The sequence below is a fragment of the Bufo gargarizans genome, chromosome 6 (assembly GCF_014858855.1).
Source record: "Bufo gargarizans isolate SCDJY-AF-19 chromosome 6, ASM1485885v1, whole genome shotgun sequence".
Classification (NCBI taxonomy): domain Eukaryota; kingdom Metazoa; phylum Chordata; class Amphibia; order Anura; family Bufonidae; genus Bufo; species Bufo gargarizans.
The window spans coordinates 327,343,925-327,357,513 of NC_058085.1; the positions used below are offsets into that span (position 1 = coordinate 327,343,925).

At 44.7% G+C, this 13,589-nt stretch overlaps 1 protein-coding gene across 2 annotated transcripts in view; it reads right to left on the reverse strand.

Moving 5' to 3' along the window:
• MFSD13A (major facilitator superfamily domain containing 13A) overlaps positions 1 to 13,589 on the reverse strand; it is a 42,065-nt gene that overhangs the window by 3,005 nt on the left and 25,471 nt on the right. For both annotated transcript variants that reach the window (XM_044297744.1, XM_044297743.1), the window contains exons 4-8: positions 11,663 to 12,106; positions 7,417 to 7,534; positions 5,794 to 5,890; positions 4,683 to 4,854; positions 402 to 595 (exon numbers count right to left, since the gene is read on the reverse strand). In XM_044297744.1, the coding sequence (XP_044153679.1) occupies positions 402 to 595; positions 4,683 to 4,854; positions 5,794 to 5,890; positions 7,417 to 7,534; positions 11,663 to 12,106 (1,025 nt within the window). The remainder of the gene's footprint in view (positions 1 to 401; positions 596 to 4,682; positions 4,855 to 5,793; positions 5,891 to 7,416; positions 7,535 to 11,662; positions 12,107 to 13,589) is intronic.

A 13,589-nucleotide genomic window follows, 5' to 3' on the forward strand; every position in this document is an offset into this window, starting at 1 on the left:
GGTTCTGCTGGGGCAGTATATTGTGCTGCACTGTGGTATTTGGCTCTGCTGGGGCAGTATATTGTGCCGCACTGTGGTATTTGGCTCTGCTGGGGCAGTATATTGTGCTGCACTGTGGTTGGTTCTGCTGGGGCAGTATATTGTGCTGCACTGTGGTTGGTTCTGCTGGGGCAGTATATTGTGCTGCACTGTGGTATTTGGCTTCTGCTGTGGCAGTATATTGTGCTGCACTGTGGTTGGTTCTGCTGGGGCAGTATATTGTGCCGCACTGTGGTATTTGGTTCTGCTGGGGCAGCATATTGTGCTGCATTGAAATACTGATCATTTTGGCTGCCTGGGATAAGTTTACACTGTTTAAGTATAAAGAAGGGTTTGTAAATCTGGTTCTGTTCTGGACTTACCTGTATAGACGCACAGCAACCATGTGCCAATGAGAGGAGCCAAGGTTTGGCCAGGTTTAGTAACCAAAGCTATCATTCCAAACATTAGCGCAGAGGCCGCCTGTTTTCTGTGGTTTAGCACAAAGTCTTCATCCACCAGGTCGGTGACCACCAGGTTTAGTAGTTTACAAGTCCCTTCAGTGAAAACACGATTGCTGCACAGAGATAATGATGGACTGTGGTTACTGGCATGTTAACTGTTAAACTAGGAGGTTCTAATCAAACACCGATTTTATTCATCTTCACCGAGAAAGTACAATTACACCAATAACTCATTTCTATCAATGTTTTTCTACTTTTGCACAATAAAAACGTATAAAAATTTTTTTTTGAGTTGCTGAATTCAAAGACCCATAATATTTTTATTTTTCCATCGACTGAGCTTTTTATTAACCTTTTATTGCATTTTTGGGGAGATGAAGTGACCAAAAAAGAAAAAGAAACAAAACAGCAATTTTGACATTGTTTTTAAGATGTAGAATTTTGTATTTTTTTTTCATTATTTTTTTTGTATTTAAACTACAATATTTTATTTATTTTTTCACACTAGCGGCGGCCTTCGGAGGTCCGCTCCGGCCCTATTGACTATAATGGGGGCGGGCCGGAGTTTCGGCGGCAGCGCGGCAAACATGTTGAGAGGTGGCCGGAATAAAACTACGACATGTCTGCTGCTAGTGTGGAAGTAGCCTTAGCCTATATTTCGGGATTTGAACTCGCAACCTTCTACATTAAAGGCAAGAAGCTTAACCACTGAGCTACAGAGCTCAATGGTAAGCTGTGGTAGAAAAACCTCATAGTAGTTTCTCATGTATTAGGGATTCCTATACAGCAAAAGTATAATTTTATATATTTTTTTGTAATTCCAAAAAAAAATAATAATTATATATTACACATACACACAGTACAGACCAAAAGTTTGGACACACCTTCTCATTCAAAGAGTTTTCTTTATTTTCATGACTATGAAAATTGTAGATTCACACTGAAGGTATCAAAACTATGAATGAACACATGTGGAATTATATACATAACACAAAAGTGTGAAACAACTGAAAATATGTCATATTCTAGGTTCTTCAAAGTAGCCACCTTTTGCTTTGATTACTGCTTTGCACACTCTTGGCATTCTCTTGATGAGCTTCAACCTGAAATGGTTTTCACTTCACAGGTGTGCCCTGTCAGGTTTAATAAGTGGGATTTCTTGCCTTATAAATGGGGTTAGGACCATCAGTTGCGTTGTGGAGAAGTCTGGTGGATACACAGCTGATAGTCCTACTGAATAGACTGTTAGAATTTGTATTATGGCAAGAAAAAAGCAGCTAAGTAAAGAAAAACGAGTGGCCATCATTACTTTAAGAAATAAAGGTCAGTCAGTCCAAAAAATTGGGAAAACTTTGAAAGTGTCCCCAAGTGCAGTCACAAAAACCATCAAGTGCTACAAAGAAACTGGCTCACATGCGGACCGCGAGTCACCTCTGCTGCGGAGGATAAGTTCATCCGAGTCACCAGCCTCAGAAATCGCAGGTTAACAGCAGCTCAGATTAGAGACCAGGTCAATGCCACACAGAGTTCTAGCAGCAGACACATCTCTAGAACAACTGTTAGGAGGAGACTGTGTGAATCAGGCCTTCATGGTAGAATATCTGCTAGGAAACCACTGCTAAGGACAGGCAACAAGCAGAAGAGACTTGTTTGGGCTAAAGAACACAAGGAATGAACATTAGACCAGTGGAAATCTGTGCTTTGGTCTGATGAGTCCAAATTTGAGATCTTAGGTTCTAACCACCGTGTCTTTGTGCGACGCAGAAAAGGTGAACGGATGGACTCTACATGCCTGGTTCCCACCGTGAAGCATGGAGGAGGAGGTGTGATGGTGTGGGGGTGCTTTGCTGGTGACACAGTTGGGGATTTATTCAAAATTGAAGGCATACTTAACCAGCATGGCTACTACAGCATCTTGCAGCGGCATGCTATTCCATCCGGTTTGCGTTTAGTTGGACCATCATTTATTTCTCAACAGGAAAATTACCCCAAACACACCTCCAGGCTGTGTAGGGGCTATTTGACCAAGAAGGAGAGTGATGGGGTGCTGCGCCAGATGACCTGGCCTCCACAGTCACCGGACCTGAACCCAATCGAGATGTTTTGGGGTGAGCTGGACCGCAGAGTGAAGGCAAAAGGGCCAACAAGTGCTAAGCATCTCTGGGAACTCCTTCAAGACTGTTGGAAGACCATTTCAGGTGACTACCTCTTGAAGCTCATCTGACATATGACATATTTTCAGTTGTTTCACACTTTTTTGTTATGTATATAATTCCACATGTGTTAGGCTACTTTCACACTAGCGTTCGGCTGTCCGCTCGTGAGCTATGTTTGAAGGGACTCACGAGCGGACCCGAACGCTTCCGTCCAGCCCTGATGCAGTCTGAATGGATGCGGATCCGCTCAGACTGCATCAGTCTGGCGGCGTTCAGCCTCCGCTCCGCTCAGCAGGCGGACACTTGAACGCTGCTTGCAGCGTTCGGGTGTCCGCCTGGCCGTGCGGATCCGTCCAGACCTACAATGTAAGTCAATGGGGACGGATCCGTTTGAAGATGCCACAATATGGCTCAATCTTCAAGCGGATCCGTCCCCCATTGACTTTCAATGTAAAAGTCTGGACGGATCCGCTCAGGCTAATTTCACACTTAGCTTTTTTTTGCCAATATAATGCAGATGGATCCGTTCTGAACGGAGCCTCCGTCTGCATTATTATGATCGGTGTGTCCAAACTTTTGGTCTGTACTGTGTGTATATATATATATATATATATATATATGTATATATATATATATATATATATATATATATATATATATATATATATATAAAAAATCATACTTCCAATATATATGAATGCATAATATGTGGTGAAGTTTTTGGCCATAATATATTCACAGCAGGGTAACATAACGCTCTATAGCTCAGTGGTTAAAGTTTTTGCTTTTAATGTAGATGGATGTGAGTTCGAATCCCAGCAGAATCATTTAAAAAAACAGAGACTAAATAAAACAAATACACGCACCAACCTTTTTATTTTGTGTAACTTATTTTTTGTTGGGAATAGCGGCAACCCTAACAGAACCCCTGCTCCCCGGTGACCCCCATAACTTTTTAATATTTATGTCTACGGAGATGTGTGGGGGCTCATTTGAGGGACAATCTGTCTATTTTGACAATGCCATTTTGGGGGGTGTATGATGATCACTTTATTCAATCTTCTTGGGAGATAAATTGATTTAAAAAAAAAAATGACAATTCAGCCTTTTTTTTCTGTTATATCATTCACCATATGGGCTAACTTTTTTTAAAATATTTTAACTATAAACGTCTGGGAGGTGGTTCTCTATCTCACAATAGACGTTTCTGAACGTCCATTCAGAGATCGCAGCTGCATGCTAATCGCCTGTTCCCAGGTGTCCCTGCCTTCGAGATCGCTGTATACACAGCGCTCGCCAGGATCGGGAGAGTGCAGGAGCTGTTGGGTCTTTCACAGACCTCGATCAGCCCTGCACTGAGGCTGTACAGACCCTCTGGGGGGTGTATTTTCCCTGTAACTGGGGCTACTATGTCAGCCCATTACAGGAGAAATCAATAGTTAAAAAAATAATAATAAGGGAAGTTAAATGTCCCCCAGAGGTCTTGTATGATCTTATGGGGGATGCAAAGTGTAAAATAAAAAAAAAAAGTGTTAAAATATAAAAAGGTTTCACATGTAAAAAAAAAAATAAAAAATTCCCCAAGTAAGGAATAAAAAAAAAAATGTTAAACTGAATTTTTTTTTCTAAAATAGACATATTTGGTATTGCTGCGTCCATGACGGTCGGCTCTATAAAAATATCACATGATCTACCCAGTCCGATAAACACCATAAAATAAATAAATAAAAACTGTCAAAAAAAGCTATTTTTGTCACCTTACATCACAAAAAGTGCAACATCAAGTGATCAAAAGGCGTATGTCCCACAAAATGGTACCAATAAAACCGTCACCTCATCATTTAGTAGTGCCCCCCCTCCCACGTAGTGTAAAGACCCCCAGTGCCTCCCCATTCAATATAATGAAACCCCAATGACCCCCCACGATAGATAGAGATAGAGAGAGACCCCCCGAGGTAGAGATATAAGGAGAGCCTAGGCTGAGAAGGAAGACAGAGAGGTAGCAAGATGGATATAAAGATAGGGAGTGTGAGAAAATACAAACCTGGCTATAAATATACACAGTAGATATATCTGGTCCGGTCCCGCTAGGAGCATGATTACACTGAGCGCCAGCTTGACAATGAACAGCCAGCGCACAACGCTGTAAACGCCATACTTCCGACACAGCGAGAGGAAATACATGTTATTTAAATGGGGAGCAATGTATGAGATACCTGGCAAGAGGAAGGAAAAAGAAAATTATTTTGCTAATTATATATAAAAATGCATTACATTTTGCTGTACACCATAAAACCAAGGCTAATTTCACATCTGCGCTTTCCCTTTCCGCTATGGAGATCAGTCATAGGATCTCAAAACTGGAGGAAAACGCTTCCGTTTTTTCCCCATTCATTGTCAATTGGGACAAAACTAAACTGAAGGGAACCGAGTATACCAGAATGTATTCCGTCTCATTGTGTTCCTATGACGCACACAAAAGCGCTGCAAGCAGCATTTTTCAGTGCTTCCTGGGATGCGCAGCAAGACGGATCCGTCATGAGTCACAACGTAAGTCAATGATGCCGGATCCGTTTTTTCAGAGACAAAAGTCACGCCTTCCAAGTGTTGATTGTCAGGGCCAGACATGGTTTGCATCCTTCTGCCTGCCCTGTGCCCTGGGGAAATCTCGCGCCGTTCGGTATTCTGCGCAGGCGCGGTGAGGGGAGGACGCTCGCAGACTGCCAGCTTCCTCACCGCGCCTGTGCAGAATACAGAATGGCGTGAGATTTCCTCAGGGCACAGGGCAGGCAGAAGGATGCGAACGATGCCTGGCCCTGTCAATCAACACTTGGAAGGTGTGACTTGAGTTGGGAGACGGGAGCCTCTAGGAGCAGGAGCTACGCGCCCCACCCCCCCCCACCCCTGCTCCTGGAGGCTCATTTGCATATTATAAAAGTAAGAATTCTACAGTTACGGGGGCACGGATAACCATTAGAATAGCAGAGTAGGTGCAGCTGACATTAGCACATCGCTAATGTCAGCTAGTTTAATACTGAAAATTCTAGTGACAAACACTTTAAGGCTTGTTCACACCTGTATTAGACATCGACATAGTCCAATTGAAAAAGGCTGCTGACGACACTCACCGCTTGGTCTCTGCTCAGTTTACTTACCAAGTAAAAAAGATCCAGTAGAAACAGAGATTCTGTCTGACAACAAATGCTCCAGGAAGAGGGGGAAGAAATTACTGTTGAAATGACAATGAAAAACCTGCAAAAAAAAAAAGAAGCAGCAGCAGCTTAGAAGCATATCCTTTATTGGGTCAAATAAAGTGTTCGGTCTTACGTTTACCGTACCATACAGCTCTATTTTTTGCTGGATTTTGCAGTATGGAAAAACGTGGTGTGCTGCACTTTTCCATCCTGCGAATCGTGCAAAATAATGATGGAACTCTATAGGGACAGGTGCCACTGTATGGCCTCTGCCTGAGGCATCCATTAATGTATACGTTAAAGGCCTCATGCACACGACCGTTCTTTGGGTCCGCATCCGAGCCGCCGTTTTGGCGGCTCGGATGCGGACCCATTCACTTCAATGGGGCCGCAAAAGTGTGCTGTCCGCATCCGTGGCCCCGTTCCGCAGCCCCGTATAAAAAATATAACATGTCCGCTTTGCGGACAAGAATAGGCATTTATATTGCCGGCGCCCGTTCCGTTTCCGCAAATTGCGGAAGGCAACACAGACTGCTTCAGTTCTTTTGCGGACCGCAAAAAACAGCACGGTCGTGTGCATGAGGTCAAACCTTTGACAAAAATGTGATGTGGACTCAGCCTAAGGCCTCTTTCACACTACAGTATGTCGATTTCAGTGTTTTGCGGTCCGTTTTTCACGGATCCGTTGTTCTGTTTTTTTTTTCTTCCGTTGTGTTTCCGTTTCCGTTCTTCCGTATGGCATATACAGTAATTACATAGAAAAAATTGGGCTGGGCATAACATTTTCAATAGATGGTTCAGAAAAAACGGAACAGAAACAGAAGACATACGGATGCATTCCCGTATGTGTTCCGTTTTTTTGGCGGACCCATTGACTTGAATGGAGCCACGGACCGTGATTTGCGGGCAATAATAGGACATGTTCTATCTCTTAACGGAACGGAAAAACGGAAATGGAATGCATACGAAACACATTCCGTTTTTTTTGCGGAACCATTGAAATGAATGGTTCCGTATATGGACCGTATAGGGAACGCAAAAAAAAAAAAACGGTAGTGTGAAAGAGGCCTTATGGTGTACATCCAAGCAGAAGTGGGAGAACAGAGAGGGTGAAGCAAACAATCAACATATGTATTCAGCTGCACTGCGGGGCCCCAGATAACCGTTACAGCCACCACTGCAGCGCAAATACAAGGTGGTCAGGATGGTGCTGCTGCACATGCATGATCACCGGTGCTCCCACTGTCACGGCCGCCAGAGAGGCTGGTGCTTTATCCTATAGTGTGCAAGCATGACCACCGCTGATGGATTGCAGAGTGGTCGTAACCCCTGGATAGGAGCAGTGTATAATATGATGGGAAAATGAATCCAGCCAGCAAAGGAGGCAATGTGGGCAATCACAATACATTAGTAAGTGCCTTGTATTAACTTTCTCTACATGATAAATGCCATTTACTGAAGTGAGACAACCCCTTTAATGATGTATCCAGACAAAGTCAATAAGCCTGGTGCCTCTATGTGCCTAGGTGTTATCGTTACACTTTTATAATAGGGATCAGTACAGACAACACAGAATTATCTTACCTGTACCAGGTTCATGCAGACAAACCACAGAAAATTTCGCTGTCTTGACAGCTGCTTGAGGTATTCCAGGAGGGTGATGTTTTTTTCGTGGGAATCAGAGGGCTCATCAACGTATAATCTAAGGGAAGAAAATCTATGTAAGAGAACATTCTGTATATCAGCAGACTATGGACTGATCAGTGACAATGCTAATAATACCTATTTCTTAGCATTACTGCCCCTTATGAATTGTCACCCTGCTTTCCCAGGTAAGGCTACTTTTACACTAGAGTTTTTTGAGGATCATGGATCTGCAAAAACGCTTCCGTTACAATAATACAACCGCATGCATCCGGATCCAGTTGTATTAGGTCTTCTATAGCCATAACGGATCCGTCTTGAACACCATTGAAAGTCAATAGGGGACGGATCCGTTTTCTATTGTGCCAGTGAAAACGGATCCATCCTGGCACACAATGTAAGTCAATGGGGACGGATCTATTTTCTCACAATCTGGCACAATAGAAAACAGATCCGCCCCCCATTGACTTTCAATGGTGTTCAAGACGGATCAGTCATGGCTATAGAAGACATAATACAACCGGATCCGTTCATGACGGATGCATTCGGTTGTATTCGGTTGTATTATTGTAACGGAAGCTTGGCTCCGCTTCGTCAGGCGGACAGCAAAATGCTGCAGGCAGCGTTTTGGTGTAGACCTCCAGAGCGGAATGGAGATTCAGAATGCATTGGGGCAAAACTGATCCGTTTTGGACCGCTTGTGAGAGCCCTGAACGGATCCCACAAATGGAAACCAAAACGCCAGAGTGAAAGTAGCCTAACAAATATGGCTAGAACTCAATCATATGTATAGTCACCCAGTATTCCCAGCAGCTGACCCCCATTTTCAGGCCTGCTGGTTCAGTTCAATGTACGAGTCATTTCTATGGTAAAGCACAATGCGGCACATTTACTAAGTGACTTGCGACTATTGTAGTCACACCGTGTGCTGTTCACATCCGTACTTCCGTTCCGTGGCCCCGCAGAAATAACAGAGCATGTCCTATTCTTGTTCGCAATTGCAGATAAGAATAGGCATTTCTATCATAGGGCTGGCTGGTATCCGTGTTTTGTGGATCCGCAATTTGCTGACCGCAAAACACCTACGGTTGTCTGAATGAGCCCTAACCATGACTCTTCTGGGGCAGCCGTAACTCTTTTCCAAATCTGGGCTGTGATAATTATAATGTTGGTTCTTGGAAACCACTTACTTTAAAGAGGACCTTTCATCGGTCCAAACATTGTAAGATAACTATCAGGCTGTGTAGAGCGGCGCCCCAGGATCTGGCTGCACTTACTATTATTCCGGGGTGCCGTTCTGTTCGCCCGCTGTGGCCCCGTTACCTTCTCCCGCACTTTGTGGTAATTGCTACTATCGGTTCACCAGGGAGGAGTCTGCCCCGTTTCTCCCTGGGCGTTCCTTCTCCCTGGCTGTGAGTTCTGCGCTGCGATTGGACAGCGCTACAGCCTAGGAGAAGGAACGCCCAGGGAGAAACAGGGCAGACTCCTCCCAATGTTACCAAGTCAGCGAAAATACCGGGAGACATAGCGGGAGAACGTAGCGGCGCCCCGGAATAATATTAAGTGCAGTGAGATCCCGGGGCGCCGCTCTACACAGCCTGATAGTTATCTTACAATGTTTGGACCGATGAAAGGTCCTCTTTAAGAGTGACAGAGCACTTAATCAGTGGATCGTTCACTACTTTATGCCGCCCTCAGTCGACTCTACTTACAAAAAAGTTGATGACGGGTTCCCTTTAAGACAACTGTTGCTCTAACGCTTGTACAGCCAACATCTATGCCCTCCGACTCCCCTATAAACATGGACACTCAACTTTGCTGAGCTGAGAGGGAAACAAGGCGATGCCAGATACCTCTGGTAGCGGCTTATCTCCTGTGAAATTACAACATGCCCAATATCTTTTTCTCTTGACTTTAGATGGGGAACTGGAAGACACGTTACATAGTCAGCCAGTCCAGCTAATATCTCGAGGCCGACATTTCTTTAATGTGTATGGGCACGTAAAGCAGGTTTCCAGTTTAATATGGATGATCAATCTTTAGGAAAGGCCGTATCCCATTCCCAAGGATAGGTCATCAATATTAAACTCCCGAAAAACCCCTTTAATATTTTTGGGTGATTTTATATTTTATAGGACATTCTCCATCAGATACTGTTCAGATGCTTTTGTTCTATTTAGTTTTGAGCTGGGACGACCATTAACTCCATACTGAGGGACACACCCTAGGGTGTATGTAGGAATTCCCTAGATGTTGTGCAAGACGACTTATCAGTCCTTTATATTTCACAAGCTCAAAACGATAATTGCCAGAGAAGCAGCACTTAAGATGACACAAGAGGCCCATGTACAATAGCCATGATGAGTAACGTGTCACTTATGAGAAGTACGAACAAACTGACTGGTTGGCTTGTAGGATATGTTGTCATGGGGATCCGGGCTTAGCCACTTCTTTACATGCGGCCTGCACCAGTCTGACCATGTGTCTCCTATGTGCGTTGCTATAATCCTAATCTCTTCTGAAAAACAGCCACATTCTCTCCATGCTGTACATAAAAGCCGATAACAAACAAGGGGCATGTAAAACCCTGAGAACGACCTATAGGCCTCCAGAGGTGTTTGTGCGGAACGTTGTGTAAGGAATGTTCTAGGTGTCTGTGTGCACTTGCACTCAAGCAATGCCGTTTCTGTAGCAAACACAAGTGTGATCTTCCATATCTTCAATGCAAATATAAGCACAAAACAAAAAAGGCCTTTACAGAAGCGCCTCATATGCACCCAAGGGTGTGCTGCTGAGCACTGCTGTACAGAAGCCCAACCACTGAGGCTTTATGGAAAAGGCCTCTTTGGAAGATTATGATTAAAGGTGTTTTCCAACTCTTTGTAAGTGAGGATCTATCTTCTCAATAAGGGGGAATTCACATGACCATTTGAATATTTACGGATGACATCCATGCGACGTCCGTGTTGCATCCGTTTTTTTTTTTGCAGACCCAAGAGTGCCTATTCTTGACCGCAAAATGGACAAGAATAGGACCTGTTCCATCTTTCTTGCACCGACATACAGATTTGGACAGTACACGGTGCGATTGAAATGAATGGGTCCGCATACTATCTGCAAAAAATGCACATCGGATGCAGAACAAAAATACTGTTGTGTGAATGGCACCTTAGTCATAAGCATCTGATCGGTGGGGGTCAGGCACCTGGACCCCCGCCGATCAGCTATTTAGGAAGGCAGCAGCGTACATTGTATAGCACCTGTGCTTGGCATTGCAACTCAGCCCTATTCACTTGAATGGGACTGAGCTGCGCCTAGGCCATGTGACCGATGAACGTGACGTCACTGGCCTAGAGTAAGCAGCGAAAAAAAGACTGCGGCGCTCACAGGACCGCCGGTGCCTTCTCAAACATCTGATCAGAAGGGGGGCCAGATGTCGGACCCCCATGATCAGATACGGATGACCTATCCATCAGTTAAAAAGTGTTGGAAAGCCTCTTTAAAGGGGTATTCAGGTCTAAAGCAATTTACACTTGCCCACTGGATAGGTGGGGGTCTAAACGCAGGGACCCTACGAATTGCCAGAACTGGGAACCTCAGTCTTCGGCTTTAAAGAGTGTGAATGGAGCAGTGATCAAGAATGTGCTCCCTTGCTTTTATCAAAGTCTATGGCACTGACAAGCCAAGCTATCTAGCATTCATCACCTATCCAGTGGACATGTGATGTCCCCAACCGGTAACACCCATCTGGACCTTAACAGCAAACTTCTAGCAATTCAGTCATAACTTCTAGCAGGAATAATAAAGGAATTACACATCATAGAGTCCTAAGAATAGATGCTCCAGAATTATTATATGGGGAATGCAAGTAGTTACTAAAATACATGATAAAAGATGGGACAGCATCTCTTTAAGCCATGAAAGCACAACATTGCTTCCACCCCCCCCCCTCCCCCCTCTGCAGGGATCTGCAACCCAACCCTATTCATGTGAATTGGGCTTTGTTGCAGTTTCTTGCACGGGAGGTGGATGGATATGCTGCTATGCAACCAAACAACGGATCACTGGGGGTCACCATAGGTTGGCTCTAGACATAAGATATAAGTATTATCACATGGGAAAACCCTTCAAATATTTTTCAGCTACATCGACCGCAGTTTGCCATTTGGCACCGTGCTTCACTTACTCTTTTAATAAGCAATCCTGGCTCTCGGCAGATTTTCCTCCCGTTTGAAAGCGCTGCCGGAGCAGCCAAGTGGAAACTGTGAATCCAAGGGCGGACAAAGCTGCTAGGAAGACACAGAATATCCGAAAGGAGAAAAAGTCTTCTTTATTCCAGACGGTATAAGAGGCAAACACAGACAGGGAGCCAATAGCACTGAACAGCGAGCAGTGAAAGTTCAATCTTGTCCTCTCTGCTGCTGAGACTGCGAGGTCTGCCAGCAAGGCATTATGGTTCAGGTCTACCATGGTGAGGAAACTGTCGTACAGGCAAAGACAGATGAGGAACTGTAAACCTGGATGAGCCCATGACACCCAGAATGCCAGGAAAGAAAGTGCAAATAGTGGTCCATTTCTGCTCAAGGCACTCAGCCTCTTTAGCACCACGTCAGGAGTGTCCACGCTGGACCTACGAGACAAGAACATACTTAGACGAAATTCACAAGATTTTTTTAGAACCAATTGAGGTCAATGGGGCTATTTCATATGGCCGTTTTTCTAACGGCCAGTGAATAGCGGTCATCAAAATATAAGACATGTCCTATTTTTAGCCATGTTCACAGCCAGGCGGACCCCACTGAAATCAATGGGACTGTTTTTAACGGCCGTCAGACAGGAGTGCCCCCATCAAACAGCCGTTAAAAAGGTACACTAGTGAAAAATGGTCTTTTACAGGTTAAAATAAAATGACATGTTAAAACCCAACATGACCTATCCTTCACTGCCAGCAGACTGGGGGAGGTGGAGGATTTCATATGAGAGCAGTCTCCAATCCAGACTAAATTGGTGGGTTCTGCCAACCTGAATCTAATGTGTATGGTCTAACCCAGTGATGGGCAAACTACGGCCCGGCGGACCTTTTTATCCGACCCACCAAGCTGTCCGGAGGCAGCAGGAGTGGAGGGGAGCACTTCCATTGTGGAAGCGCTCATCTCCATATTCATCTGTATTGCCGGCCTCAGGACAGCGATACAGATGAATGGTGCGGAGGAGCGGAGGCATCTCCCTTGCCCATTCCTCTGATAGGCTACAGGCCTAGTGTCTGCAGCCTATCAGCGGCAAGTGCAGGCGGTGCGAGGAGGTCATCGCGCCGCCTGAGCCATACAGAGCGGGACACAGGCCGGAAGGGGCCTGCATCGCTGACAGCAGCATAAGGTAAGTATATGTGTTTGTTTTTATTATTTATACTGTGGCAAGAAGGGGGGTGGGGGCCCTATATACTGGCACAATATGGATTGGTACTATGGAGAAGAGGGGAAGCGCTACAGGGGCCCTATATACTGCCAAAATATGGGGGGGCTCTATGGAGAAGAGGAGGAAGCACTATGGGGGCCACTATGGAGAAGAGGGGAAGCACTATGGGGGCCACTATGGAGAAGAGGGGATGCACTATGGGGGCCCTATATACTGGCACAGTATCTATTCTGCGAATTGCAACAACAAAGCTAACTCCAGACTTTTAACCCTTAGCAAAAAAGGGAGACCAACAACACTGTTCCCACTAAAATTGAAGGCGAGTTATACATACCATGTTATGAAAGAAATACATTGCATACAAGCTTTGTACAATAACTCTTTTTATGCTTTTCTACCTTGAATTAAACTAACAGTTTTGCAATAGTCAAACCGCTGTTCTATAATCCAACAATATAGCTCTGTAAATGACAGTCTACATTTTGTTGATGGATCCCAGGGAAAGCATGGAAAATTAAAGTTATCCGGGACTATAATATTGTTGGCCTATCCTTAGTACAGGCCGACAATGTCAGATAGGTGCGGATCCAAATCCCAGTGCCCTCAGCTAACTGAAAGAGGCGGCGCCACGTCCCCTTCACTGCTCACCAGGCAGAGCTTCATACATGTTATAGTGCAGGGATCAGCAACCTTCAGCA